General features: G+C 37.6%; 1 protein-coding gene across 6 annotated transcripts; it reads right to left on the bottom strand.

Annotated features, from left to right (window-relative positions):
- Nucleotides 1-931: 931 nt before the first annotated feature.
- Nucleotides 932-27,719, bottom strand: LOC140713842 (heterogeneous nuclear ribonucleoproteins A2/B1-like). 6 transcript variants are annotated; one of them, XM_073024417.1, is made up of 12 exons: nucleotides 27,548-27,718; nucleotides 25,151-25,264; nucleotides 24,566-24,712; nucleotides 20,596-20,806; nucleotides 19,411-19,512; nucleotides 17,036-17,113; nucleotides 16,884-16,949; nucleotides 14,081-14,161; nucleotides 11,203-11,322; nucleotides 8,922-8,991; nucleotides 7,188-7,389; nucleotides 932-5,597 (listed from the first exon to the last, which is right to left on the bottom strand). In XM_073024417.1, exons 1-10 carry the CDS (start codon nucleotides 27,551-27,553, stop codon nucleotides 8,945-8,947), a joined length of 972 nt encoding a protein of 323 aa, XP_072880518.1. In that variant the 5' UTR covers nucleotides 27,554-27,718; the 3' UTR covers nucleotides 932-5,597; nucleotides 7,188-7,389; nucleotides 8,922-8,944. The 6 variants fall into 6 exon arrangements, with proteins under 6 accessions (XP_072880518.1, XP_072880519.1, XP_072880517.1 ...); XM_073024418.1 differs by having other exon boundaries at nucleotides 7,188-8,560; nucleotides 16,884-16,946; nucleotides 27,548-27,717; XM_073024416.1 differs by having other exon boundaries at nucleotides 7,188-8,560; nucleotides 27,548-27,717.
- Nucleotides 27,720-27,741: the final 22 nt, after the last annotated feature.

Consider the following 27,741-nt stretch of genomic DNA (forward strand, 5'->3'; position numbering starts at 1 on the left):
TTGCATCCGGTGCGGCCTCTACATCGGCGATACCCGACGCAGATTGGGGGACCGCTTCGTCGAGCACCTCCGTTCCATCCGTCACAATAGACAGTATCTCCCGGTTGCCACCCACTTCAACTCTGCCCCATTCCCATCTAGATATGTCCATACATGGTCTCCTCTACTGCCATGATGAGGCCAAACTCAGGTTGGAGGAGCAACATCTCATCTACCGCCTGGCGGTAATTCCCTCTCCCTTTCAACTTTCAGCTCCTTTATCTCTAGTTCATCTCATCCCCTCCCCCCCCTTTATCCTTCCTGATTGGTTCTCCACCTTGGCGCCTCTAGCCCTTGCCCCTCCCCTATATCTATTACTGGGCTTCGGCCCGAAACGTTGGCTACTCTTTTTCTCACAGATGCTGCCTGACCTGCTGAGTTCTTCCAGCGTCGTGTACGTATTCTTTGACCCACAGCAACTGCAGTTGTATTTTTGCACTTTGTAACTGATACCTGCCCCAACTTATCTATTAAGTATAAAAGCACTGGTTTAACAATCTGCTTCTAAGAATCATGTTCAAATTAGACACCACTTTCAAATAGCTTTCCAGTTTACCCATAATGCCACTGCACATAGCGTACATTAGTGTCTTTTAACTAAATATTAAATACTTATTTTGTTTACACTCCCTTATAGCACTGGCCCACAGTTATGTACTCACAAATTATTTATTCCCCAGCCAACATTTTCCCCCCACTCTTGCCACAGTACAGCTTGAGATGCATCTGGACACAAATCTAAAATGTGTGCATTGAGAGTTAATCAAAACACAAATTTGTAAATTTACAACTACTGTCAGTCTCAGTAACAAAAGAGACATGTTGTAAATAAAGTACCTGCTAATACATCAAGGGACTCAAATGTGTTTTTTTTCCAGATATTGGGCAGTAATACGACATTTCAGAGATTTATTTCAAAATCACTTCAGTTTTGTTCACAAGATAAACATTCACATTTAGAATAGGTCCATGCAATTATCAATACATACCCATTTACAAATTAAACATTCTGTAAATACAATAAAATTGGTTATATTTCTCATTGAGATGAATTGCACTTTAGAATTGAACACAGTAAAGGCACAGGTGTTTTATGCTTCCAATTATTGCTGGTACACCTCCTTTTGGAGATATGTTTAAGTTTAATGGTAACAACAGAAAAAATACACCCACTGCATTAAATTCCAATTCTGACAAATCAAACAAATCTTCATCATGGCATTTTATGCAAACCTTTAAGCTTATTTTAGTTGTCTGCATTTTTTTTTTAAACTACCATTTTCTTGGATTTAATTGTGCTGTTGAGGCTCACGATTCCAAAAGGCAACTGCTGGCATTCAACCCTCAAACAAATTTTTTAGGCCAGTGCATTGCAAATGCTTATTTAGAATTCCAGGACTTACTGAGCGATGTGTCACATGCAACCGCAATGTACGTCTCAAAAATGCCGCCTCACATATATATACTTGTATGTTTGACTGATAACCTAAAGCCAGTCAGACCCAGGTAAAGGACCCAAAATCTGTTTCAACCTCAATTGCAGGGCAAATAGAATTTTTTTTACATTAAAAAAGTTAAATTATTTTAAACTTATTGCAGTGCAAATTTTTATATTTCCAGTTAACTATCCACATCATGGCTTTCGTTAACAATACGTGTCTCAATAAGTTGAAATTTTTTATTTTATTTCCCACCCTCATATCAACTTAATATTATTCTCGCAAAATTTTCAGTAGTGATTTGCAAATTCTTGGTGAATTTCCATTACCCAAACGGTTTGAATACAGGGAGTCATGTTATCTACAAGGTTATAATGCTGTTGAATGCAAACATAATTTAAAAATAAGTTCCGCCTCAAGTACAGAGTTGTATAAAGAATTCCAGGCACTGCCACCTAACTTGAAGAATATCCTGCAAAGTTTTAAACTTTGGATGACGTTTTCATAAATTGGCTTTTTTCAGGCCAATTCGGCTAAATTTTTTCAATTCGGGTTTGGATTGTTTCCACTACAGATTATACCTGGTGAAAAGCAGGACACCCGGATATCTTATTGAGAAATACACCTGCAAATGTATTTTCTATCAAAAATAGCCAAAAAATTCATCCTAATTCAACTGTTTTCAAGTCAGTAATTTCTACATCCCATTATATATTTACCATTTCTGAGGCAAGATCAGCCTAGAGTCTAAATGCTGTTGTCCATACATACCAGCTTATTTGTGGCATTACTGCATTGATGTTCTATGCTTTTACCATTAAGTACAATCTAATCATAGCACTCCTTACCCTCCTCCAACACTGCAGTTCACAAAAATCCAGTATTTTGCATTGTTGACCTAAAACTTTATACTAAGTAGTAGTTATACTTTAACATCATATAGCAACCAAGATCAATGGTTACTTTTTTGAAAAACCCTTCAACTGACACAATATTGCCCTAAAGGATCCATTCTGATTTACTGAATGCATGATTGCACAGATCCACCATCAACACTTAATATATGCCACTAGAGCTAATCAGTAGTGGAAACATAACTGACTTGATTCTATTTAATCAGTCATTAACTTGTCCAAATTTACCCTGTCATCTAGGATAAATACATAAGTGCCCAAGGATGAGAACACAAATGAAAAATGTCAATACTGAGAGAAGGATCTCTCAGCCAATGGAATACTAAACAAAGAGTTAAAACATTATCTGGCAAAGGAAGATCTATATTCATGCTTAGGTACCAGTTATTCATAATCAGTAAGCCATACAGCATTTGATCTCTGCTACCTCCAAGTTTGCTGATACTATACTGGGTGGGATGGAGAATAGGGAATATAGGCAAGCTGAGTGAGTGGGTAAGAACCAGTATTAACCTAGCAAAAACTGAGGTCACCTTCTTTGTAGTATATAACAGAATAGTATCTCGAGACTGGGTAACGTTATATTCACGAGGGAATATTCTTGCACATTCACATAAAAACAACATGCAACCGCAGCAAACTATCAGGAAAGCTAATAGTATGCTGGGTTTTAATCACAATGGTGTTGAAAAAGAGGCTTTTTACTGCAAAATAAACTAGTCACAAAATTAAAGGATGAAGAAACTTCTTCACATAATAGGTGACAATTATTTTGAATTCTTTATCCCAGAAGGCAGTGGAAGAGTTCATTAAAATCACTAAAAAAGCATAAAATAGACTATCTTGTTAAATGGCCAAAATACATCCTATTGCATCCCACAATGGAAACAAAGTCAATGTACAAGTTGGCTAAGGTTCCCTACAAATCAGGGTTCCAAATCTGGGGTCCATTGACCTCTTGCTTAATGGTATTGGTCCATGGCATTAAAAAATGTTGGGAACCCCTAGTATAGATGAATTCAAGAGATTCATTCTTTGGGAATTCCTGAAGTGAACAAGATCAAAGAAAATAGTCTCATTGAAGCTGAAGAGGAAAGAGATAGGTGAGGCACGGCAACAAAGTCAATTGAATAAAGATAACAACTAATCACCAATATAAAAGATTAAAATAATGCAGAAAATTCTTTTAGCCACTTTCAAACATGGACTTTTGCAATCACAGAACTACCCAGCACAGGCTGTGGTATGCTTCCACTTGGGACTTCTGACATTACCCCCAAGTTACAAGGTTTAGACGCTCTGCCACAAGTAACTACTTTAAATAATCAAAGTGGTCTGCTCAGTCTACTTCCAAATATCACCCTCTCAACAGACTGTGCCCAAATCACTGCTATTCCACAAATTGTGCTACATTCAGTTAGCTCAATGTGTAGGTCACATTTACACTCCCCTGAAATGTTGAATTTTAGATTTTAACATACATCAGTCAATTCCAAAGTAAATATATTCAGATTAAAAGGCATTCCACATATAACCTCCAGATCTTAGTATTACATCTGTCCTTTGAAATCACACCCCATTCATTCTGCTCTCATGTCACAAGGAATGATTTAATAAATAAAATTTAGTTTTATAAATTATAAAATGTAACGAGCTGGTGGGAAGCTCATCTAGTGGAAAAATAGCACACTGTGGCCTTAAGTGTAGACAATCCTATCGGGAATTTTCATAGAAGATGACATCACGATTTTTAAATTTTCAGTATTCAGTTAAATTCCAAATTTAAAAGTAATATTCAGATGTTAACTGCATAATAGAATGTATTTACTTATATGAAGTACTAAAGAATCCACAAACTGTTGTTACTGTTATCCAAGCTTCAGCTAAGATATAGTTATCTTCTGTCCCTTAGGCCAACTTAGACACAAATTATACGTTCATAAATAGTGGTTATAACCTAGGTTTAACTTGAATTACTTTTAACAACAAAATAATTTCACTCACCTTTTCACAATTATGCATCTGGTTCATAGTACTGATTTAACTTCTGAGTACCCTTTAATATTTGCATGATGAAAAAATGCCCTTTACCAGACACAAATTTGACAAGTAATACTTACATTAATTAGACATTCCAAGCCATCTTAAAACCTGGGAACAAGAACCATAAATCCTATAGGAATACTTGTGACATTGATCATAAATCTCCCTATCTTGTATTCTCATAACTAACATTTCTCCAAGCTCCACCCAAGATGACACGTTTCAGTTTTTAAAAAAAAAGATATCAGCGCAAACTAACACAGAAGCACAATTGTCGGCAAGCAAATCTATTCAAACAAGGAAAAAAAGAGCACTTGAAAATTTCAACGCAGTCTTAATAATTTTCCAAAAAATTCCTAGGGTCAATAAGACCCAACTATTAGAATGCCTAGTGGTTCATGTGTTTATTTCTCAAATAGATTTCTGTCCCTCAACCATCAAGGTTCTCCATTCATTATTCCTGCAGCACAAATCCATACACAGGTTTTAAAAGTACAATTTTCAAGCCAATGACAAATTTATTGGTGTAACAAAGCCAAATTGTTCAGTGTCATGGAAAACTCAAGTCAATTATGCCAATACACACACTAAGAAATGTAATCACAAATTCTACAACAGGTGGCTTGTCATACAAGTCTTAGGACACAAAGTGGTCCAAATTAACCAATTTTTGAGCACTTCAGTAACTTTCAACATTTATCCTGAAGGCAGATGTATTCACGAAAACTATCCGTTGGTTGGCTTCCACATTTTGGCAGAACTGTAAATTAAAAGTTGTAATTCTATTGCTATCTCCTAGCGCATCAGCAGGATCCAAATGTCTCAGGTTTTCATTACTCTCATCGACAAGGCCACTCCTTATTTTTATTACCCAATATGAACAACTTCCTGATTAATATTTTAGTATCCCCTTAGCTTGAAGCTCAATAATTTTCCACGCTCGTGTCTGCCACTCACATCCATACACAAATTGTATAGTCTATAATACTGCAATATTAAAGAGAAAATGGCAACTCAATTGCCACCAGCTTTTTTGAAATAACTAAATTGGGAGCTTTCTGTCAAAACCACTTTTAAAACCTGCCATGAATGCAAAACTATTAATTCAAAGAACTCAGCATCCTCAAAAATTCTCACGATCCAGAGAATTCTGTTTCACTTCCTGCAAGAGAAAAACAATGCAGATATAAGTCCCACATTCACAGAACGAGTTGAGGATAAACAATTCTCAAAACATTAATTCAGTAACTCCTCTTCAAATGATTTTAGTCATGTGCAAGATTGAGCTGGCAACCACTTAAGTGACATCTGACAAAAAACTATGACAACCACATTTGGATTCCCCCCCCTCCCCCAACCAAAATATTCAATTTTAACAATAAAAGCAGAATAACTCCAGCTTAAGAGACATGTTATACTGAATAACTAATACATAGAACCTTTTAGGACACCATGGTTAAATGTTCAACTTCTGAGCCACTTCTTTTCAAATTATCCCATTTTAATTTCATAAAAACTCAATTCTTTATACTTTCCTACATTAATTTATTTGCATAAGTTTTAAAATTTGATTCTCTATAGTATTAATCAGCCAATCAGCACAGAAACAATCCCTTTGGCTCTACATACCTCTCTATACTAATTCTATTTTCTCAGCCCTGAGCATTGCTTATGGCATGGCACTTCAACAGTTCAAAGATTAAATTTAACAAAAGTGTGACTGGAAGTCTGGAAACCACTACTAGAGGACTGTTGAAGTGAGTACTTTCAACAAAAGTTCTTAAAAATCATCCAAATCATCTACCTACCCAAGTGGCTATAGAATGTATTGCTAACAGGAACAGTTTCTTACCATCTACTCCAGACTATTTTATACACATTTCCCCTCAACTTTCTCCACTCCAAGAAACAAACATAGCCTGATCAGTCTATTAGCATTTATCACTTTCACTTATTTCTTTCCCAAATCCTCCTCAAAGTATCAACTAAAAAAAGACATTGGCATCAAAGTCCAAATTCCTATCCTGATGTTGCAAATGAATCAAATATCTAAATACATTTAGCTACTTGTGATCCATGTGGGAACAGCAAAGCCTGTGTTAAAGAACATTTCTATTCCATGGGTCAGTCTGAAACCTACTCATTTGAAGTTGTATTTATTTGCATACTAACCTAATTTCAACACAACCAAATCACTGAATGCAGACTGCACAAACATTAATAGGTTTGAACAGATCACTTAAAACTTAATGTCATGCACAGGTACTTTTAATCAATGGAATGAATTCAGGTTCTTGAGCCAACTTGCACAACCCTAACTTCACCACAGCAATGGAAAAACAGACCACCTATTGTATTACCATAGACAAAGGGCAAAGAAAAAGTTATTCAAGACAAGGTCTTGCTTTTGAAGGCCCCTCCCATTCTTATACTAAAATGCCTGTGATGCTGTTGAAGGCAAATTTTCCATTTTATTTGTAGCTCACTATACTTGCACACATGACAATAAACTTGACTGATTTTGTACAGGACAAGGGTCAATAAAGGTTTTGCTTCAAGTTACCAGCGCTTTAATAGGAAAAGGGTTTTTTCTTTTTAAAAAGCTCTATTATACAAGTAAAATATTTCATTAGGCAAGGTGATCAAGACTTGTTTTATAATTTTCAAGCATGGCATCAATGCTTTCAGCTCTGAGCAAACATTCAGTCTCAACATTCAAATTAATACTAATGGTTCAGTTCTGTACACTTACCTACTTCAGAAGAGACCAAAACTCATCTTGTGGCTTACAGCCAAGATCACTGCCCTCACCACTGTGATTTCAGTTTCAGTGCAGCTCAGACCAGTTGACAGAGGTCAGATGCTGGCTGAGGATGGTTCTGATCACATGTGGAATGAAGACTGGCAGCTCTCACTTTAAGATCCAGTGGACAATCAACACCCACCTTCAGAAACTAAAACCATAAATGGCATAGAAATGATATTAGTTAGGCACAAAGAGATTGAAATTTTATTTTTGTTCTTGCAAATTGGAAAGCCACCAAAGTGAATATGGAGTAAAGAAATTCCCACGTGATAGAACAGAACAAATTTGATATATCAAAAAAATTATCTGCTAGATTTCTATGAGCTAAGTTTTGACCACCTCTTCACTTCTGTAACATAAAAGACAATTAAATAATATCTTACCTACATGGTGAAGTTTAACTGATGCTTAGCTCTATTCTGCTCTATAAGACACATCTGTTTTCGTTGGCCTCCTCTTTAAATTTACTGCAGTAAAAGCTTTTGATCCATGAATACCGCTCACTGTTACAACAGTGCTGGCTGAAATTAGGCTTCTTTGTCCAGACTTCTTGTGCTAGACCTGTTTTCTTGGAAGTGTAAACCATTTGCTGTTTTAAACGTCGGATCATGCCTTTCCTGGCCGATGAAGTAGCTGCTGTATCTATACGTTCTAACGATCTCTCCTTCTCGCAGAAACCAGTTCTAGCAGTTTTTAAATTCTGAGGACTTGACGATTCATCTCTGCACTTTTTGCCTGATTAGCAGTCCTTGCATTTCCCTGGCTGTGATAAAAGCTGGAATTACCCACCCACAATATATCTACCTAAGAAAACAATTACACACCCCCTTTTCTTTTTTTTTGGGATTTTATTAAAAGTTACTGTGGACATACAACATTTTCCAAACTCTACACACTGCAGATATTTAACATAGAAAGGCTGTATATAATAACTCCATGATCCTGGTTCATAGCTCTCAAAATTCTCAGTGCATCTAAGAATATTTAAAAGTCAAAATCCCCTCAAACTCATAACAATTCCACATTGGAACTTGTATAGAACACTACAAAGATACTACAGCAAAGAAAATTAAAAAGCTATAAATCTGTCTCCAAGGCATCTTTACAGTCCTTTCTCCACATCAAGAGTCCGCTCAATAAACAATCCCAAGCATTGACAAAATGGTTTTCTCTGCCTGTGCACTGGAGTCTTCCGTCATCTCACTGCCTTTTTATGTTCCGCTGAGATAAATTTTTTCCTTAAAATTTTGCTGAGAGAATAACCTGCAGCTGTCCTGTAAACTCTGGGCTCTCATCCTCCCCTATTTATATAGTGATGCCTGTTACAATAAAATAAAGGTAAATAGTAAGCAGCAGTTAATCACAAAAATCCAATGTTACTATCTATTTAACATAGAAATGGTACAAAGCCCTCAAAGACCGTTTTGCCAAATGTTATGTTTCCAGAAGTTAGTTACAATACACTTTAACTACATTACTCCTCCCCAGAGCACTTGCTACAATTATGAATAGTTGTGCATATGTATTTGGAGCAAAGACATGAAAATCATCATTTAAGATTACTTGAAACCTTCCAGATTTAACAATTCAAAGGTTCATTTAATGTCAATGTTTGAAGTTTACATATTTCACTACTGGTATTATTAACAATAAAATGTTCAGAATGGATCACAAACTTACCCTTGGAATGGGTTGTTGTTGAATTAATATCTGTTGCGGCCACCAAATCCTCCGCCTCCACCATAGTTTCCTAAAATTAAAATTTTAAAAATGTGCTTACCCAATTCAATTAGTTTTCATTCAGAATTACTGCTGTACTACATATTCTAATTCATTCCCCCCCCCCCCCCCCCCCGTACACGTCAGAATTCACAACTCAGCCTCAGCAGAAAACCTTGTAAATTGATCATTAGTCCTTCTCAAATGCCAATTGATCACCCACTCTTCCTTGGAAAAAAAGCCTTGAATTCCTCTTAACACCAGCAGCTTCCTTTGGGCACACTGAGCAATTTACATTTTAAGATTTAGCTTTGTTCTAGTTTAAGAATAGGGAATAACTTTCACTAAGGAAATTTGCATTAAACTGAAGCTCCCTTGGAGGATTTTCAACAGAAAACATCTAAGATTTCTTCCACAGATTCTACCGACTTCAACGCTTCCAGTATTTTGTATAAATACCAAATATGTCTGAAGATACCAAGTTCGTTAGTTAAGAATTCTAAACGATCATTGAAGAACTTAATTTCAAGTATTTTAAACCAAGGATTTATCAATTTTTAGGCAAGTTACATCTAGTACAATTAAAAAGGTCCTCATCTTAAAGCCTAATAATGTAGAATTAATAATACAAGTAACCACTAAATCTACACAAAAGTAAAACAATCCTACAGAAAAATAAAATATAGTAATAAAACGAACATTATCAAGATAGGAAACAGGCCCTTTTGCCCAAGCAGGCAGTGCTTTCCTGGGCTAGTCCCATATGCCTATAGGTGGCCCATATCCAACTTGTCCATATATAGGAAATGTTCTATCCAAGTGTCTTTTAAATCACTGTAATTGTACCCATCTCTACCAATCTTTCCCTGGCAGCTCATTCCATATGCTATTGTGAGAAAAATTGAGAATTTTATAGCATTTGCAAGGGATCCACAGCAATCAGTATTTAAACTTTTCTAGAGATGCTGAAATTTATACACCAATTTAACATTCTCAAACATTGCATTTTAAAATTGATTGTCATCCTGGTTAATTTCTTGAAAATCCAAGTCAAAGCTGAAAGGGCTCAAAGGCAAAGACTTTATTATCTAATTAAAACTTCAAGTTTACACTTAAAATTTCTTTAGTGAAATGTCCAAGACTGATGCTTATTACAGCCGTTCAGCTACAAGATTCCAAATTTGTTTTATTGTTACAAGGAAATAAAGATGATTTTTATGCAAGCTGTTGCTCAATAAGGAATGCTAAGTTTCTTTCCAATAGCAGGGTCAATGTTTAATGTAATTTAACTTTAGCAATTAACATTTATCACTAGACATTTGTGCAAATGCAGATAAATTTAAAATTCCTAGTTAACAGTTTGGACAAGAGGTTATTTGTACGGGTTATATTTTCTATTTTGAACAAGCATAAAATACTTAATGGTTGAAATACTCTCGTAAAATTATAATGTCACTAGGCAAGCTGGTAGAATGGAAGAGAACTTTCATGACATGAGAATACCTGCAAGTTTATCAGCACAAATCACCTTTGAAAAATAACCAATGAAAAAATAAATTTGTGGACAGCAAAGTCCCATAATGCTACCACAAATGAAATAACTTCTATGGGATCTTATGCATTCCCAATACAGCAGATAGGAACATAACGTGGCATCTCTTAATAGTCTGCAACAACAGTTTCATGAAAACTTCCCCAATCAGCCTGCACCTTTCTGCAAAAGGTAATGGAAAGGGTGTTGAACCTGCCAGCAGCAGACAACTTAAGGGACAACTATGATTCCCTGTTGAAAAAGGTGTCAAGCGATTCCAGTTAGACAATGAACAATGACTGAGGATAGGATCATCTCATCGGTCTGACACTCCCCTCAACACCTGAAAGATCTGTCACTGAGCAACAGTATGGCCAGCTCCATTAAATAAGCATAGAAGTAACAACACATCAACACATTAATTCTAAATTATGATTTGAGTTCTGTAAAGATGAATAAAAACAGCCTTGATAATGCAAAATTTAATACCCACAGATGGAATTTAGACAAACCTTTCAAACTTTGCTCATGGTATGCTAAATTACTCTGGCAGAAAAAAAGCTTCACCTTGGAACTGCTCAAAGCAATCTACCCAAGAATTTAAAAACAATATCATGATTCTACTTTCTAAGAACACCTTTCATCCCAGACAAGAATAATTACAAACCTCCCAATATAAACTTTCTACCATAAGTTAACAAGAGAAATTACCTCCATATGGTCCACCCATATTTCTACCTCCAAAGTTTCCACCTTTCATTGGTCCAAAATTAGAATTCTGATGATTGTAATTTCCAAAATCATTGAAGTTACCACCACCACCAAAATTTCCTAAGGTTAAAAAAAATGCAGATTACTATATTTTGTTCAAGCCCTTTCATTAACTCTTATCCTTTGCTGTGGTTATGAAAAGATTTCAACGTCATTTGTAAAAATCACAAATCTTTCCATATTTTCTTTTACATAGCAGATTCTCCAGCCCCCCCCCCCCCCAAAAAAAAATCACTATCAATGCAAACACTAAACAGCAAACTCCAAGATGTACTTTGTAATGGTCTGGAATCCAGACATGTAATAATGATTAATTATTGAAAAAATTATGACCTTGGGAAACAAGGAAGATTTAAACCAATATTTTGTATCTGCCTTCATGCAAGATTACATGACAAATACTCCAAACAGGTGGCTAGATTCAAAAAAACATGGGGAAAATCTTTATGATGGACATGCCCTTAACATCTTTTGATATCAAGACACTAGAATCCATGGCTTAAGAAAATAGCTAGTCACTTGGAGTAAAATGCAATCAGACGCAATTTTTATGGAAGAAAAAACAGCATAGTATTTGTACTTTTGGGGATACAACAAGCAATGAACAGATGGGGAAGTGTAAATGCAATATATTTGGATTATCTAGGTTTTTGATAAGGTCTCACACAAGACTGGGGTACTATCAAACTTCAATACTGCAAGTTTGTGTTATCATATAGAAGACAAACAGAACAGATGTCTTTTGTGCTGGAAGAATACAACCAGAAAGATCTGTTCTTGGTCCCAAACAATTTTCTAACTATATTAATGATTCAAAAGGAGGGGCAGACTATTTAGCTTCACAAGTTTGCTGACGACAAAAGAAGTTGGAGGGCATGCTATTAGGAACATATCACTCTTATGGCACAGGTTGAATGAAGAGATGTAAACATGGCAAATAGAATTTCATGTGACATCATGCAGCTTAGCAAGAAAAATCAGAAGTATTATTTGAAGAAAGACACTGTAAATGAGTAGATATCTAGGTATTCTTGCAAATAAAGCTAACATACAGGTAGACCAAGTATTACGACAAATGGTACACTAGTCTTCATTGCAAGGGGGTTTGAATTTAGAAATAGTGTTGCTAGCATTCTATGGAATGTTGATGAGGCAACATTTAGCGTACTGGATACAATTTTGTCCTCACTGTTTCTCCAATGCCAACAGTAGACAGTACAGAAGAAATTCACTAAGCAATTATAGGGATTTGATAAAATTCTCTACCATACAGAGCAAATTAAACAGCACAGAAATGGCCTTTGACTCTCCTCATTCATACCAACATTTTTGTTAATTTGCACTAATCCATTTTGCCCATACTAGATCTACGTTCTTCTATAACTTGCTTGTTTATACACATTCCAAATGACCATTGAACAATGACTAAATCAAACTCCAGTAACTCCTCTAAAAAAGTTCATGATTACTTCAGTATAAAACTCGCATTCCCTTTAAAACTCTTTCCTCTCACCTTTTAAGTATGCACTTTTATTTATAACACTACCTGAAGAAAAAATGTTCATCATACTTAACCCTGTCTCTTACAAATGTGTATTTTAAAAAAACACACCCATGTTTTTCTCCAGAAAAAAAAAACCCAGCATACTTAACCTCTCCTCATAACTGAAGTTCTTGAATCAAAGCAATATCCTGGGGAACCCCTTGTGCACACTTGCCAGAGCAATCATATCACTTGAGTGTAGTGATTAAACTTCACAAAGTCAAGCAATCTAACATTTCCAGAAGTTACAATAACCCAGAATTTATATTCTGTGTTATGACCTATCTACCCGCGTTGCCACCTTCAGAGAACTAGACTTGTACCCCAAGGTCTCTCCATTCATCAATATTCCTAACATTTTACATACACCAAACTTATTCTATGTCTTTCGAAATGCATAATCTCACACCTGTCAAGGATCAAGTTACATCTGCCGACACCATGATGAGTTAATGAAAATTGTACTCTTTGCTTTAAAATATGATTTTGAACTTAACATCTTTAGTTAGGGCTGATGCTGAGATGTCTGCACTAAAATGTTATAGGGGGTGGTCAATTAAAACTGAGGAATTCCTTCTCAGAGGGTGAAGCAGCACAGGCATTCTCTACCTCCGAAGGTTAAAACAAGATTGGGGAAGTATTAGAATTTTTTTTAAAAATTAGGGAATTGAAACTGGCACTGATAAAAACTATTCAGATGCAAACCTGCAACCATCATATGGAATGATGGGACATGCTTGAGGGCCCAGATGCCTCTATTTTCTTGTGACCATCAAGCATTGATTTCTGCCATTGGCCTACAAACTAGGGTCAATTTATAGTGACAAATGTGCAAACCCAACATAGACAGCAAGGTTTAGTTTTATGGGTTGCAGAGGTTGCAAGAGAGAGCTGCACCAATATTATAATTCTTATTTAATGCTCAGAATTGGTTTCCTCAATTTTCTCATATCATTTAATTTTCTCTTTTAATTAATTTCAATGCAAGGTGATCTTGTGTATATTTCAGAAGTACCTCAAACTCATTTGCAGGATGTAAAGGCTACCTAGGGAATAGTTTAATTCAGAATTTCTGTTAAGTAACTTCTTAAACATTCTTTCCAATTTTAGAGGAAAACGTTTAGAAGCTGCAGCATTACTCAATTCAGTTCAAAAATAGATTTTCTGTTACCTCAGTTCTGTCCAATTTAATTAACATGGCAACTGCATCTTCTAACACCCTCCAGGGACCAGAAACATTTCCTTAAAACTTAACAGCAGTCATAATGTACTCACCTCCATAATTTCCAGCATCATAGCCACCACCCTGATTGCCAAATCCTCCACCATATCCAGGGCCACCGCCAAAGTTACCACCTTAATGGTAGAAACAAATAGTTGGGTGAATTTGGCAAGCTATTTAATGGCAGAGCAAAATAAGGCAAGATTCAACTGGTTCAAACTGTGCATTTAAAATGCATCCATTAATGAATGGAAATAGGAGTTTTATTTGAAAAAGGAAATATGTAGATATTCAACTTATTTAATTAAACCTGGAAGAAAACAGCTTGATGTTGACCTAGAAGGAGGATCTGAACCAAACATTGGTTTCCTCACGTACCAACCTGCAGATCTACTCATTTTACTTAAAGATGAGCACTGTAACTGGAAAGCTTCAATACCATCCAAAATACTTACAAATGAAAAAGTCATATCATTTTAAAGTGCAACATATTTGATCTGACCAGAATTGAGTATCATCATGGGGAAATATTTCTGTCATCATTTCTTACTCAAATGCAAAAAGTTGGAAGTTGTTATATAATCCCCACTACTACTTACAGTCTATGCCAATTGTCTACAAGTTTAATCAAGAGAGCACGAGAAAATCCTTGACAGGAAGGAGAAAGAAATACATAAGTTTTGACAGAAACTTAATCTAAATTATTAAAAAACACCTGCTGCATGCATACCACAAGAAAAGCTGATTACACAAAATTGAGACATGTAATTGATGTCCTAAAAGAGGCAAAACTGGAAAAGTGGAGCTGTGCTAAAGAGCAAGAAAGATTTCAACAGTAGTGAACAGCAATAAAAATAATGTAGATTAATGCACAATTAGTTTGAATGGAAATAATATAAAATGAGAGAAAACAGTGGATTGAACAGTAGGCCTGCAGCATGTTGCCTCACAATAGGTCAAAGCAGAAACAGGGTATTATCAAGAGGCAAACAAGGAAAGAACTGCAATAACAGGCAACCTCAGTCTACCACAGGAAGCACTGAGGAACTGAATGCATTAGTAATTGGAGCAATGTTTCAGAAACAGCCTGATCACAGATTAATACACAAAAATGCCAGAGGATCATCCAGCCTTGTGTATTACTTTGATTTCCAGCATCTGATTTTGTTTGGTGATCACTGATTATTTTAGATTTGATCAATTGTAAAGAGACAGATTCAAGGCAAGCTAACATTTAATTAAGGATCCTCAGAGAAGCAGCGGTTACACCATAGTAGAATTTTAAATAAAGATTAAGGAGATACAAGGAGTCCAAAACCAGCATCCCCAAAAGAAGAAAATAACAAAGAAGGAAAAGCCATCTTAAGTGGACCAGGGAAAACATGCTACAGGAATGGTCAGTGTATCAACAGACATGAGAAATCAGTCACCAGCAATTTACCTCTATTAAAGAAAGATTTTATGAAAACCATCAACCTTCCATTAACTAGGGTAAAGGAAAACATTAAAATATAAAATGGAATAATTGATTGGCCAGAGATCTGCAATTTTCAGGAACCAGAAAGAAAACAAGGGAACTAATTGATGAAGCATGATTAAATCAATAAATTAACAAGTGCTGCTACAGTCACAAAAAAAAAAGTAGGTATCCAACTGTGGAACTCCAGAACGAAATTGAGGAGTAACAGAAAACAAACAGGTTATGGTAAAGAACTTGAACCAATACTTTGCATCAGTCTTCATAATGCAAATATTTCAAAGCTACTTGTAGAAGCTCGTTTTAATTTTGGTTTGGTTACTACAATACTGTTAACCAAGATAGAAGAAATTGTAACCACTTCCATCACAAATGATACAGCATTGGAAAAAACTGATGTGGTTTAAATCACCCAAGTTAACAGAAACTAATGGCTTGCACTGTGGGTTTTTTTTAGAAAATAGCTACAAACCCTTTTAGATGAAGTTGTTGAGTTCCTGAAGTGTACCAGTAGATTGGAAACTTTATGTCATCAAAGGATTCAAAAGGCCAAAAACTTAAGAGTTTATCAAAATTTTGGCTATTCATTTAGTGAAGTTTAACAGGTTGAAAGAAAACCAAAGTTAAAGGATACAAGTGGAGTCAATAAAGGGAAAATCATGCTTCATCAATAAAGTGTAAATGGATTTCCAGACAATTGGTAAGTTATCACATTAAAAAAAAATGGTATAACAGGAGTTCATACTATTGGAGAAATGCCTGTTCACACAAAGTGAACAGTGTTATCAATGAGTCCTCTTTCCTCCCTCCTCCCCCCGACTAAAGATATATCTCATGGAATGAACCATCCTCTTAGCTATTATGAATGTTATGAATGCCTTTCAGGGTGGGAGACTAGAGTGCAAGGAATTTATGGACAACATGAAAATGGGAGCAAGGGCATACTACATTGAAGATACATACAAGTAGGTAGGTGAAAATTTGGCAAAGGAAATTTAAGGTTGAAACACACAGATCATGCACCCCAGTAGAAAGAATTACATGTTGTCACTCAAAATAAATAGTATGAGGGAACTGCAATTAAGAATTTCTCAGCCAAGCTTACTCATTACAACTACTCAAAGTGATACAATACGAACACTGCTAAGGATACGGCCACTCTGCTGTTTTCCCCCACCACCCCATTCATAAATAAGACTATTTATAAAAACATATACAAAAGAAATGGTGCATAATCATGGTGGTTGCATTCAGTAGTACAACCACAATACATCTCCTCAAATGGTAACATGTTGAAAAATCAACTGGAATCATTCTCTAGTCCAAAATCCATGGATCAGAATAAAATAAAGCCGAAACAGTACTTTGAATAAACTTACCACCTCCACCGTAACCATTGAAACCAGGACCATCGCCAAAACCACGACCACCTCCAAATCCATCTGCAACAAGAGAAAACTTAAAAGACAGACACTGCAAAATAATAAATGACTGATTATGTTAATAAGCAAATATATTTTAAAAAGCTTACTAGGGCCACCTCCGAAGTTTCCACCACGTCCCATAGGATAATTGCCACCACGACCGTCTCCTCTAAATCCACCACCACCTGTCATTTACAATATTATTTACATATTGTTTTGCAACGGAATGCCAAAAATGTAAAAAACAGCCATTCTGCTCAACATAGCCATGCAATTAGATAACCAATCTCTTACCACAGCACCTTTACTAAATCCAAGATAGCCTTAATATCTAAAAATCTACATCTCTTTTCAGAATATATTCAACTCAACTGTTAAAGACACCTTAAGAAACCAGTAATTCACCTAAAGAAAGACTTAGCACTTATTACAAGATGAGGTAAAACGATTCCTGTACTTATCCGTTGAAGCCCTAGAAGAATTTGGTCTATTACAAAAGACCACCTCTCATTCTTTTGAAGAAATACATGGTATTTCAGGCAATTTCATAGCAGCCCCTAACAATTGCTCTCCAGATTCAATATGGCAAATCTCTCACAAATACATCCTTAAAGTAGGAGACCAGACCCACATATATCCCTGGAGAAACCTCACCTGTCCCTTATAAAAATTCAGTCTGCCTTTACCCTTTCATTTCTAATCCTTCTGCAACCATTTGAGTTCTGATTTCTTGCTGGTTCTGTGTGGTTATTTTCATTACTCCTGTACAAAACACCCAAGGATCTCCTGCACATCACTGCTTTCATCAGTTACCCAATATTAAAATATTTTGGAATTTATTCAAGTACACATCCTCACCTTTTACCCATTTCCTCTGCCATTTAATTAGTCAAAGACCACCTGTAATCCCTTCATTAATAGACTACCAATCAAATTTAATTATTTACACACTGATTCCCTTCATCATGTCACTTGTTTACAGCAGTGGTCCCCAACCAGCAGGCCACGAAGCATATGCTAGGAAGGAAACGATATGATTTGGCGATATGAAACGATACGAGTCAGCTGCACCTTTTCTTATTCCATCACGCCCACTGCTGAACTCAAGCGAAGTCATCAGGCACCTAAACGCAGTGACACCCTCCCGCCAGGGATCACTGGTGGCCAGCAAGAAGTGCTGTTGCTACTGGCCGGAAGCACGGACAGATGGGCACCGCCTCTAAAACTGTTTAACACACCAAATGTTAGTGGGGAACCCGGTGCTAAAATATTTGCAGACAACCTAATTCAGGCTCAGGGTTTTGTTAAGTAGCAGAGCAGCTACCTCGCTGCGATCTACTGAAAGTCATCCCTTGAGACAAACTTTTGTCAGCCGATAGATCCTACGGGGGGGGGGGGGGGCGGGAGTTCGCCATTGCGCTCCTCGCTCAGTCGGTTGCTCTCTCCAGACTGCGACCACCGCGGCCCCGGCATAGGGGCCTCCGGCCCTTACCTTGTCCTCTCACTCCACCCACGACCAGCCGCACCTTGTCAAGGCGCCCGGCGGTGGGTGCACGGAGGCTGAAGCTCGGGCCCGGAGGCTATCTAATGAGGCAATGAAGCCCTCAAAACTGCCTTCAGTACCTTGAGCCCAAGCACCCTGCACTTAAAGACAAACCCATTGAGTTTTTTGAGTGGAAAAACGTGGGCAAGCAGGACAGAAGCAAGTGCTGATGGCCACAAAAACTAAATTGCAGAACAGACTGGACATAAGGAACCCCTTTTGAGTATCGCTGTATTCCAGTCATGATTAACACCCCTCCTCCCCACCCCCGTCGGCCAGTCTGCAAGAATATTGTCAACATTAAACCGGTCTGCGGTGCAAAAAAGGTTGGTGACCCCTGGTTTACAGGTCCTCCCCACCTTACAAACTGCCTGACTTACATACTGCTTATATCCATGATGAAACATCTGGGGAAACCAATGACACGAATTAACCAGCTGCAATGTGTGGAACTTAGGTTTACAACTACACTTCTGGATCATGAACAGTTTGCAGGAATAGAACCCTGTAATAATCTAGGGAACCCTGTAATAATCTAGGGAAGACTTGTAGATTGAACAGGTCTTTGGCTCAGTTCCACACAACAAAAAAGCTCAAAAATTACTTATTTGTTTTTGGTTGTCTAAACATTAACTAATTCACACCAACTTATCTCTCCAAAACATTTTGGTGCAATCTTCACAACTTTTGCTTCCTTACTTTACCAGCTGCTATTTCAAAAAAAGTCAAGCATACATAATCATTCTTCACATAACCCTAATATTATTTCTTCGTCCTTAATAGTTACCATTTTGCCACACATCAAGATAATGAAATCTGTAACTTCCAAGTACATTCTGCATCTCCCTTTTACAACTTCAACATATTCTACACTCCTGCAACCCACAGGTTTTGTAAACTGTTACTAGCAAACATTGTCTACTGGTTTTGTATACTTACCTCCTCGTCCCATCCGGTTATTTTGTGCATCCATTATTTCCTGACGAGATAGAGCTTTTCTCACTTCTGCATTGTGTCCATTAACATAATGATATTTTTGAACTGGAAGAAAAAAATTACGAGAAATCAAGAAAGCTACCAAGACATTATACAAAAGACAAAAATTACTTTAGAATATCTAGAACACAGTATGGAATAGTAAATTGGAAATGTTTCACAATACAACAGTGCATCCCAATATGAATTAATGTGCAGAGATATCATAATCTCAAGTAACTCCAGTCTACTTGTTACATTCCATCTACTAATCCTTTCTATCTATAATCTCACCTTTCCCATGATTAAATGATTTATATAAAGTCACAATCACCTATTGGCACCCTGCTTTTATTTGCCTAATCTCCAAGACATCAACCACTTATCACTATTTAGAGTTTCTCTTCCAATATCCTCAAGAACCACCTAATTCACCAAGTTATCATTTCTCCCTTCTAAAAATCAGGTCCTGTGTCAAATTTCCACCAGATTACTTTGAAACTATTAGAACATTTTTTGTGAATGTGGATTTTTTTTTAAATGAAGATATCCCCCTCCCTTTCCACAGTGAGAACACTTTATTCTGTTAATTCCATTACACATGAAACTATAGTATAATATGGTATTTAGGACAAAGGAAGCTGCTCTAGTCAAAAACTCATGCTGGCATGGGGTGGGGGGGGGGAGAGAAGAGGGCGCCATTATCAACATTTTTCCTGTTATCTGTTCTTCCCACATTTCCATCAATTCCCCACAGAAATTCAACCATACAATGCAATTAAAAGTGGTCAATTGACCCACACATTTTTGAATTGTAAGAGATAACCAGAGCACCCCAACTTCCATGGATAGCATGAGGTCAGGATTGAATCCAAGCCACTGAAAGTGAGAAGCCAACAGATTCACCATTGTGCCACAGAAGTATTGTTTCAAAAGTAGTAGAATTTAGCAGAGGAAACTATCTGGAATGCAACAGAGGTAGTTTCGACACTGGAAAAATGTTCCAGAATCCCAAAAGCAACGGTACATTTGGGAGGGGAGGATGTGATCAGGATGGTCAGGTAAAGTTTTGGAGAAGGACAGGAGACAAAGCAACAAGAAGTTCCATACTAAACAGAAACAGAATGCAATTCGACTAAGGATGCTTACGGACTATTTTGTCCACCGGATCATGGTCATCGAATGTTACAAATGCAAATCCTCTCTTTTTTCCACTTTGCCGATCAGTTATTACTTCAATGGTTTCTATTTTTCCATAGTTCTTAAAATATGATCTAAGATGATGTTCATCAGTGTCGTCTTTTATTCCACCAACAAATAGTTTTTTCACAGTTAAATGAGCACCTGGCTTCCCAGATTCCTGGAAAAGAAAACTGTACTTTAATTGCAATTATAAATAATAGGTTGAATTGTGTTCAATCCAATCCATTGCTCGCAAGCAAACCTAATCCTTAAGTCATACTGCCTGCATTGGATGTCTTTACTCCCATGAGGTAGAGCAGGCCCAGAATAGCAACCAGGCTTCAGGCAATTGCAAAGGCAAGTCACTCTGATTAAAGAAATGATTCGGAGGTATCCAAAAACACTTAAAATTACGGATAAATCTGTAAAAATTATGCAGTACTCTTAATTAGCAAAAGAACTTTAATTGGTTTTGCTTTTTTAAAAAAAAATGCAACCACTGTACATTAGCTATCAGCATAAAAGCTGGACCCACTTTAAATCTAACCCCTCATATTTGGAAAAACTGGCTGTACCCAAGAGGTGAATTGGCAGCAGCCAACTTCAAGTCAGATGCTTATTTCTTCTAGCCGTCGCTGTAAAGCACGCTTGTGACCTCTGGCCAAGAAAGTTTTGCCTTAAACTGACAATGGAATGTCACCCAAAAAGTTACAAAGAAAAACATTTGACACCCTAAATTGAGTGTTGGCTAAATATAAATACAGGCTCAATGGCTTAAAGGTGCCCAAAATAGAACATAATAAAGCTAACTAATAGCTACACCAACTAAAATGTTCCTCTGAATCAATAATTCAACTCAATAGAGCTGGAACTGGGAATAAAATGTTTGTAAATATGGAACTTTACAATTGACATAGATATAGAAAACCTACAGCACAATACAGGCCCTTTGGCCCACAAAGCTACGCCAAATACATCCCTACCTTAGAACTACCTAGGCTTTACTCATAATCCCTCTATTTTTCTGATCTCCATGTAGCCATCCAGAAGTGTCTTAAAAGATTTCCACCTCCACCACTGCCGCCAGCAGCCCATTCCACACTCACCACTTTCTGCCTAAAAATCCTACCGACATCTCCTCTGTCCCTACTTCCAAGCACCTTAGAACTATGCCCTCTCACGCTAGCCATTTCAGCACTGGGGAAAAGCCTGACTATCCACACGATCAATGTCTCTCATTATCTCATACACCCCTATCAGGTCACCTCTTATCCTCCATTGCTCCAAGGAGAAAAGGCCCAGTTTCACTCAACCTATTCTCATTAAGGCATACTCCCCAATCCAGACAACATACCTGTAAATCTCCTCTGCACCCTTTCTATGGCTTCCACATCTTTCCTGCAGTGAGGTGACCAGAACTATACAGTACTCCAAGTGGGGTCTGACTAGCATTCTATATAGTTGCAACATTACCTCTTGGCTGTTAAACTCAATCCCACGATTGATGAAGGCCAAGAAACCATATGCCTTCTTAACCAGCGTCAACCTGCGTTAGCAGCTTTGAGCGTCCTATGGACTTGGACCCCAAGATCCCGCTGATCCTCCACACTGCCAAGAGTCTTACCATTAATGCTATACTCTGCCATCATATTTGACCTACCAAAATGAACTACCTCACACTTATCTGGGTTCAACTCCATCTGCCACCTCTCAACCCAGTTTTGCATCCTATCGATGTCCCACTGTAACCTCTGACAGCCCTCCACACTATCCACAACACCCCCAACCTTTGTGTCATCAGCAAATTTACTAACCCACCCCTCTACTTCCTCATCCAGGTCATTTATAAAAATCACAGAGTAGGGGTCCCAGAACAAATCCCTGAGGCACACCACTGGTCACCAGCCTCCATACAGAATATGACCTGTCTACAACCACTCTTTGCCTTCTGTGGACAAGCCAGTTCTGAATCCAAAAAGCAATGTCCCCTTGGATCTCATGCCTTCTTACTTTCTCAATAAGCCTTGCATGGGGTACCATGAAATCCATATACACATCATCTACGACTCTAGCTTCATCAATATGTTTAGCCACATCATCAAAAAATTCTATCATGCTCGTAAGGAACAACGTGCCTTTGAAAAACCATGCTGACTATTCCTAATCATATTATGCCTCTCCAAATGTTCATAAATCGCACCTCTCAGGATCTTCTCCATCAACTTACCAACCACTGAAGAAAGACTCACTGGCCTATAATTTCTTGGGCTATCCCCACTCCCTTTCTTGAACAAGGGAACAACATCTGCAATCCTCCAATCCTCCGGAACCTCTCCCATCCTCATTGATGATGCAAAGATCATTGCCAGAGGCTCAGTCATCTCCTCCCTTGCTTTCCACAGTAGCCTGGGGTACATCCCATCTGGTCCTGGTGACTTATCCAACTTGATGTTTTCCAAAAGCTCCAGCGCATCCTCTACCTGAATATCTAAATGCTCAAGCTTTTCAGCCTGCTACAAGTCATCCTTACAATCACAAAGATCCTTTTCCATAATGAATACTTTGCTTCTGTATTCACAAAGTACCTCTGCTATTTCCTCCGGTTCCACACATAATTAAAATAGAATTACACAGGTCTATTGCCTCAAATGTTAATGCTACATTACTGAATTATTCGAACTATTCTACAAAAAGTACTAACAAATATATTACTTGTGATGAGCTAGTTTCCACTGACATCTACCCAACAAAGTTTTGAGGAAACAAATGACACAACTCTCTTCTATTTGAAGCCTAACAAAATTTCTAAGTTTCTTATACATTGTACATGGGACATTAGGGTTAGGGACCGGGACCTAATTCAGGCTAAGGGTTTTGTAAGCAGCAGAGCAGCTACCTCGCTGCGATCTACTTAAAGTCATCCCTTGAGACAAACTTTTGTGATGAGAAGTATACAAGTGGCAACAATTAACAAGTTTACAGATTGATTTTTAAAAATGGTGGTACAGTAGACAGTGACGTAGGATATCCAAAGTTACAACGGGATATCAAACCACTAGAATATGGATGTTTGAGGAATGTTGCTCAACACACACACTTTGGGGTACAAGTACATTGTTCCCTGTAAATGACAACGAAAGTAAGGCAGTGAAGATGACAGAAAATGCTTGCCTTCATCAGCCAAGCCACTGAAAGCAAGAGATGGGTTATTATGTTATGTTCGAGTAAAATTTTGATTAGGCCACAATTGGAATTTTGTGTACAGCTCTGGCCACCATTACAGGAAAATTACGCATAAGCTAGAGAAGATGCAGGCAAGATTCACAAGGATGTTGCTCAGATCGATGAGCTTTCAGTTAGTTATGAGGAGATAAATTAGGCTACGTACATTCTGCCTGGAAGGTGAAAGGTGATGATTGTGGTACATAGAATTATGAGAAAACACAAAGTTTAAATGGCTATCGTCTGTTTCCCATGGTAGTGATGTCTAAAGCTGGAGGACACGAGATTAAGGTGAGTTGGGGTTTAACAGGGTTCTGAGGAACAAAATTTCCATTCAAATAATAAATGGTTTCTGAAACCAGTTGCCAGAGTAGATGGTGGTACAGGTATTTGAATGAGGAGGGCATGGAAGGACACAGAATTAATTTGTCAACTGGGATTAGTATAGATAGGCATGATGGTCAAGGTGGATACCGTGGAACCGAAGTGCCTGTCTCTATACTACACAAGCCCACAACTCTTAAACTTATGCAGACCTTATTTCTTAAGCCATGGATCAAGTCAAATCAAATAACCCATTTATTAATTGCAAAAGCTTAAACATAAATTAACAGGGCAACTACGCAAATCCACTAGTTTGTGGCAGAATACACAAGTTTACTGAGTTTATTTAATTGAGCTTTTTTTTTAAAAAAAAATAACACTGAAAACTTACTTCTCTTGCAACTGCTCTTTTAGGCTCCACCACACGACCATCTATTTTATGAGGTCTGGCAGCCATTGCATCATCAACTTCTTCTGCAGTAGAAAATGTCACAAATCCAAATCCCCTTGATTTTTTGGTTTGAGGATCCCTCATGACCTGTGAAAAAAATAATTTCATAATCACAATCACCCTGAATGGAAGCATAATAACCTTTTCATACTAACATGTAGAAAATATTTTTGTAAATGCTTAGGTTAATAATAACTCAGCCCATGGAGGCCACTTCAACATTTGCAACCCTGGCCAAATTTCAAAAATATTGGCTGACTTTCCTTTCAGGTATATAATGGGGGGGGGGGATTATTTGAAAGTTTAACTTTTCATGTAATTTCTACATAAATTCCCCCTCCCCCAAAAAGTGGTTACATGGGACTACAAGCCCGTTATCAATAAAAATGCATTCCAAGACAATAGAGCTTAAGTTACGCTAATAGTTCAATAACTAGCCACTCTTTAAGGTATGAGCTTCAGATTGCAAGTTATTTCAAAACATTACCAGATAAATTATACTTGTATGTCTTCCACAGAACTTACCACACAGTCGGTAAGCTTTCCCCATTGCTCAAAGTGGCTTCTTAAATTTTCTTCTGCTGTATTAAAACTGAGGCCACCTATGAACAACTTGCGGTACTGCTCCTTATCCCTGTTCTGGAGAGAGAGTCAATTGATTTATTGATTTAAAACTATCATGATACGGACATTAAAAGGACACTGTAGTATCAGGTTAACTGTAGTCCGAGTGCAAAACATTGCAGACCTTGGCTAGGCCAAGGTCTGGTTTTCAACAGCAGTTACAGATGCCCGAGTCTGTTTGACCAAGACCTTTTCAAAAACTTAAAGGATTTCACCTAGACCAGATTAGAAATGCTGGAGGTATAATGGCTGTACCCACATACACAAACAATACTCTTACTTCAAATACCATTTACACTGCCAGTTAGTTGTCTTATCACTTCTTATTCAATATTGTGCACTGAAGCTGAAAATTCTTTAGATTCATCATATCCATTCTTTCTTTACCTAACTTTACACATTTCACCATATGTAAAGACCACACTGGTTTCAATATCACTTCTATAAAAAGACCCATTTGACCCATGCACGACTTCAGCTTGAGCCTCACGTTTTCAGTTATGAGGAAATTGTTTCAATGCTTGAAGCCACTTTCCACCCCACAGCCTTTATAAGTTGGATTTTATATCAAAATGTCACTTCCATCCAATGCAGCTGAAATTTTTAGACAACTATCAATGCTTTACTGAATTAATGCCGAGCCAACCAAGGGTCAAAATTCCTCATAGCTTTTCCATTCTAACATCTCTGCTCTAGGCTTGGTGTTTGCGCATCCTTATCTACTTTCACCCTCACTCCTTGCCTATATTTGAACATCCACTTTAAATCCTTGTGTATACACTAAAAACTAATATTTAGTAGTTTATCTTCTGCACTCTGATCTTTCATTGAACCTGTTAGTTACTATTCTATAGATTTGCTGAGCATGCCCGCAGTTAAATGAATGTCAGGATGGTATATGGTGACAAAGATGTACTTTGATAATAAAATTTACTTTGAACTGGGATGGGTTATGTGCCCCAATTATATCCTTGGAAGAGACTTTTGGTCTGACCTTGCTCTTGTTAAGTGACATTTTCATTCACTAAATGCACTATATAGACAAAGCTTCTGAGTTTATTTTACATGTTTTCATAAATAGCTAGAAGTACCGTAATAAGTTCATTTTGTCATGTTGGAAATTAAGTCAAGAGTGAGCTTTATTTGTACCTCACTTACAAACCTGCCAATACTAATGAAGTGGGATGTACACTATTAATAAGTTAGAGTTCTGTGGCTCAGGTTTTAAGTTACATGGAACAAATGGCAACTGTGGTCCACAACAAACCCAATGACCATAATAGATCAATGAGAGAGCACACCAACAGGGCAGGCAACCTGTATGCACAACTGCACAAATAGTAGAAGAAAATAGTGAGCAGTCAATATGGAAAACACAAGATGAAGAGTCTCTGAAAGTGAGTCCGTAGGTTGTGAAAACACTTCAGTGAAGGGGCAAGGGGTTGAGGGGTAATAACTGAACTTGTGGTGAGAGTCCTGAGGCTCCTTGCCCCTCCTTCCTGATGGCAGCAGTGATGAGAGCACGTCCTGGGTGGTGGGGTCCCTGATGATAGATAATGCTTGTAAATTAACAGAGTTCAGAAGTAAAGCACCAAAGTACTTTGATGTCACCACATACAACCCTGAAATTCATTTTCTTGTGGCTTTCACACAGAAAAACAAATGAAATAAGCAAAGTTCGACTGAAGGCTGGAGTCTATTATCTTGTCACGTTGTTGCATGTGGAAAAATGTACAGCAACTGGCTGCCTTCTCTTCAACAAGTGGCAAGAAGGGTTAGAAAATGAATAATCTTGGCTCAACAAGTACTTATTTGGAGTATCCCAACCCCATCTGCTTTTTTTTTGGGTCACATTTGGCTTGTTAGTGACACACACGTGCACTTCTACTCGGGAAGTTCATCTGTTGACCAAAGGGGTCTGCTAAACCTCGCTCTTCACTTTCAGGGTCTACGCTAGCAGTGCAAAAAGGAAGTCCAGCCTTAAGGGCATTCTGGAGAGAGAGAGAGAGAAAAAATAGATAAGGAGACAGAGGAAAAAGGAGATAAGGGGGGAATAAAAATGAGATGGAGAAGGAAAAAACGGAAAAAGAGCAGAAATTAACTCAACTGTACAACAGTTCGATGTTTTTATTTGTTCATTACTCTAATTCGCCCAGTGGGAAAACCAACCTGGCTTTCGATCTGCTTCAGTTACAGTATTCGCTGCATACTCGTGGATACCTCTTTCCCCACCCCCTCCACTACTCAAATCTTTAAAAACATTTAAAAAATCTCCAGCCCCATTTTCCTACCCCTTACCTCCATCCTCTTCGAAAGAAATGTTTGCAAAATAACTGTACTTCAACTCAAATGCTTTGTAAAGTTCGCTCTGAATCTAAAGAAAGTCGACGGCTGAGCCGAGCCTCAGCCAGCACCGCCACTCAGTCCTTTTTCTAGAACCTTCTCTTAACCACAAAATGGGCGCCCTCCGCTCACGTGACCCGCGCCTACCA

This window comes from Hemitrygon akajei, chromosome 20, assembly GCF_048418815.1.
Source record: "Hemitrygon akajei chromosome 20, sHemAka1.3, whole genome shotgun sequence".
Lineage (NCBI taxonomy): Eukaryota > Metazoa > Chordata > Chondrichthyes > Myliobatiformes > Dasyatidae > Hemitrygon > Hemitrygon akajei.

What these genes read in the sequence shown, in the direction of transcription:
- LOC140713842 (XM_073024417.1), bottom strand. An exon ending in GAAAGCTTACCGACTGTGTG is followed by an intron (nt 24,713 to 25,150) that starts GTAAGTTCTGTG and finishes TTTTTTTCACAG; the next exon opens with GTCATGAGGGATCCTCAAAC. An exon ending in AAACTTCGGAGGTGGCCCTA is followed by an intron (nt 16,950 to 17,035) that starts GTAAGCTTTTTA and finishes TTTCTCTTGTTG; the next exon opens with CAGATGGATTTGGAGGTGGT.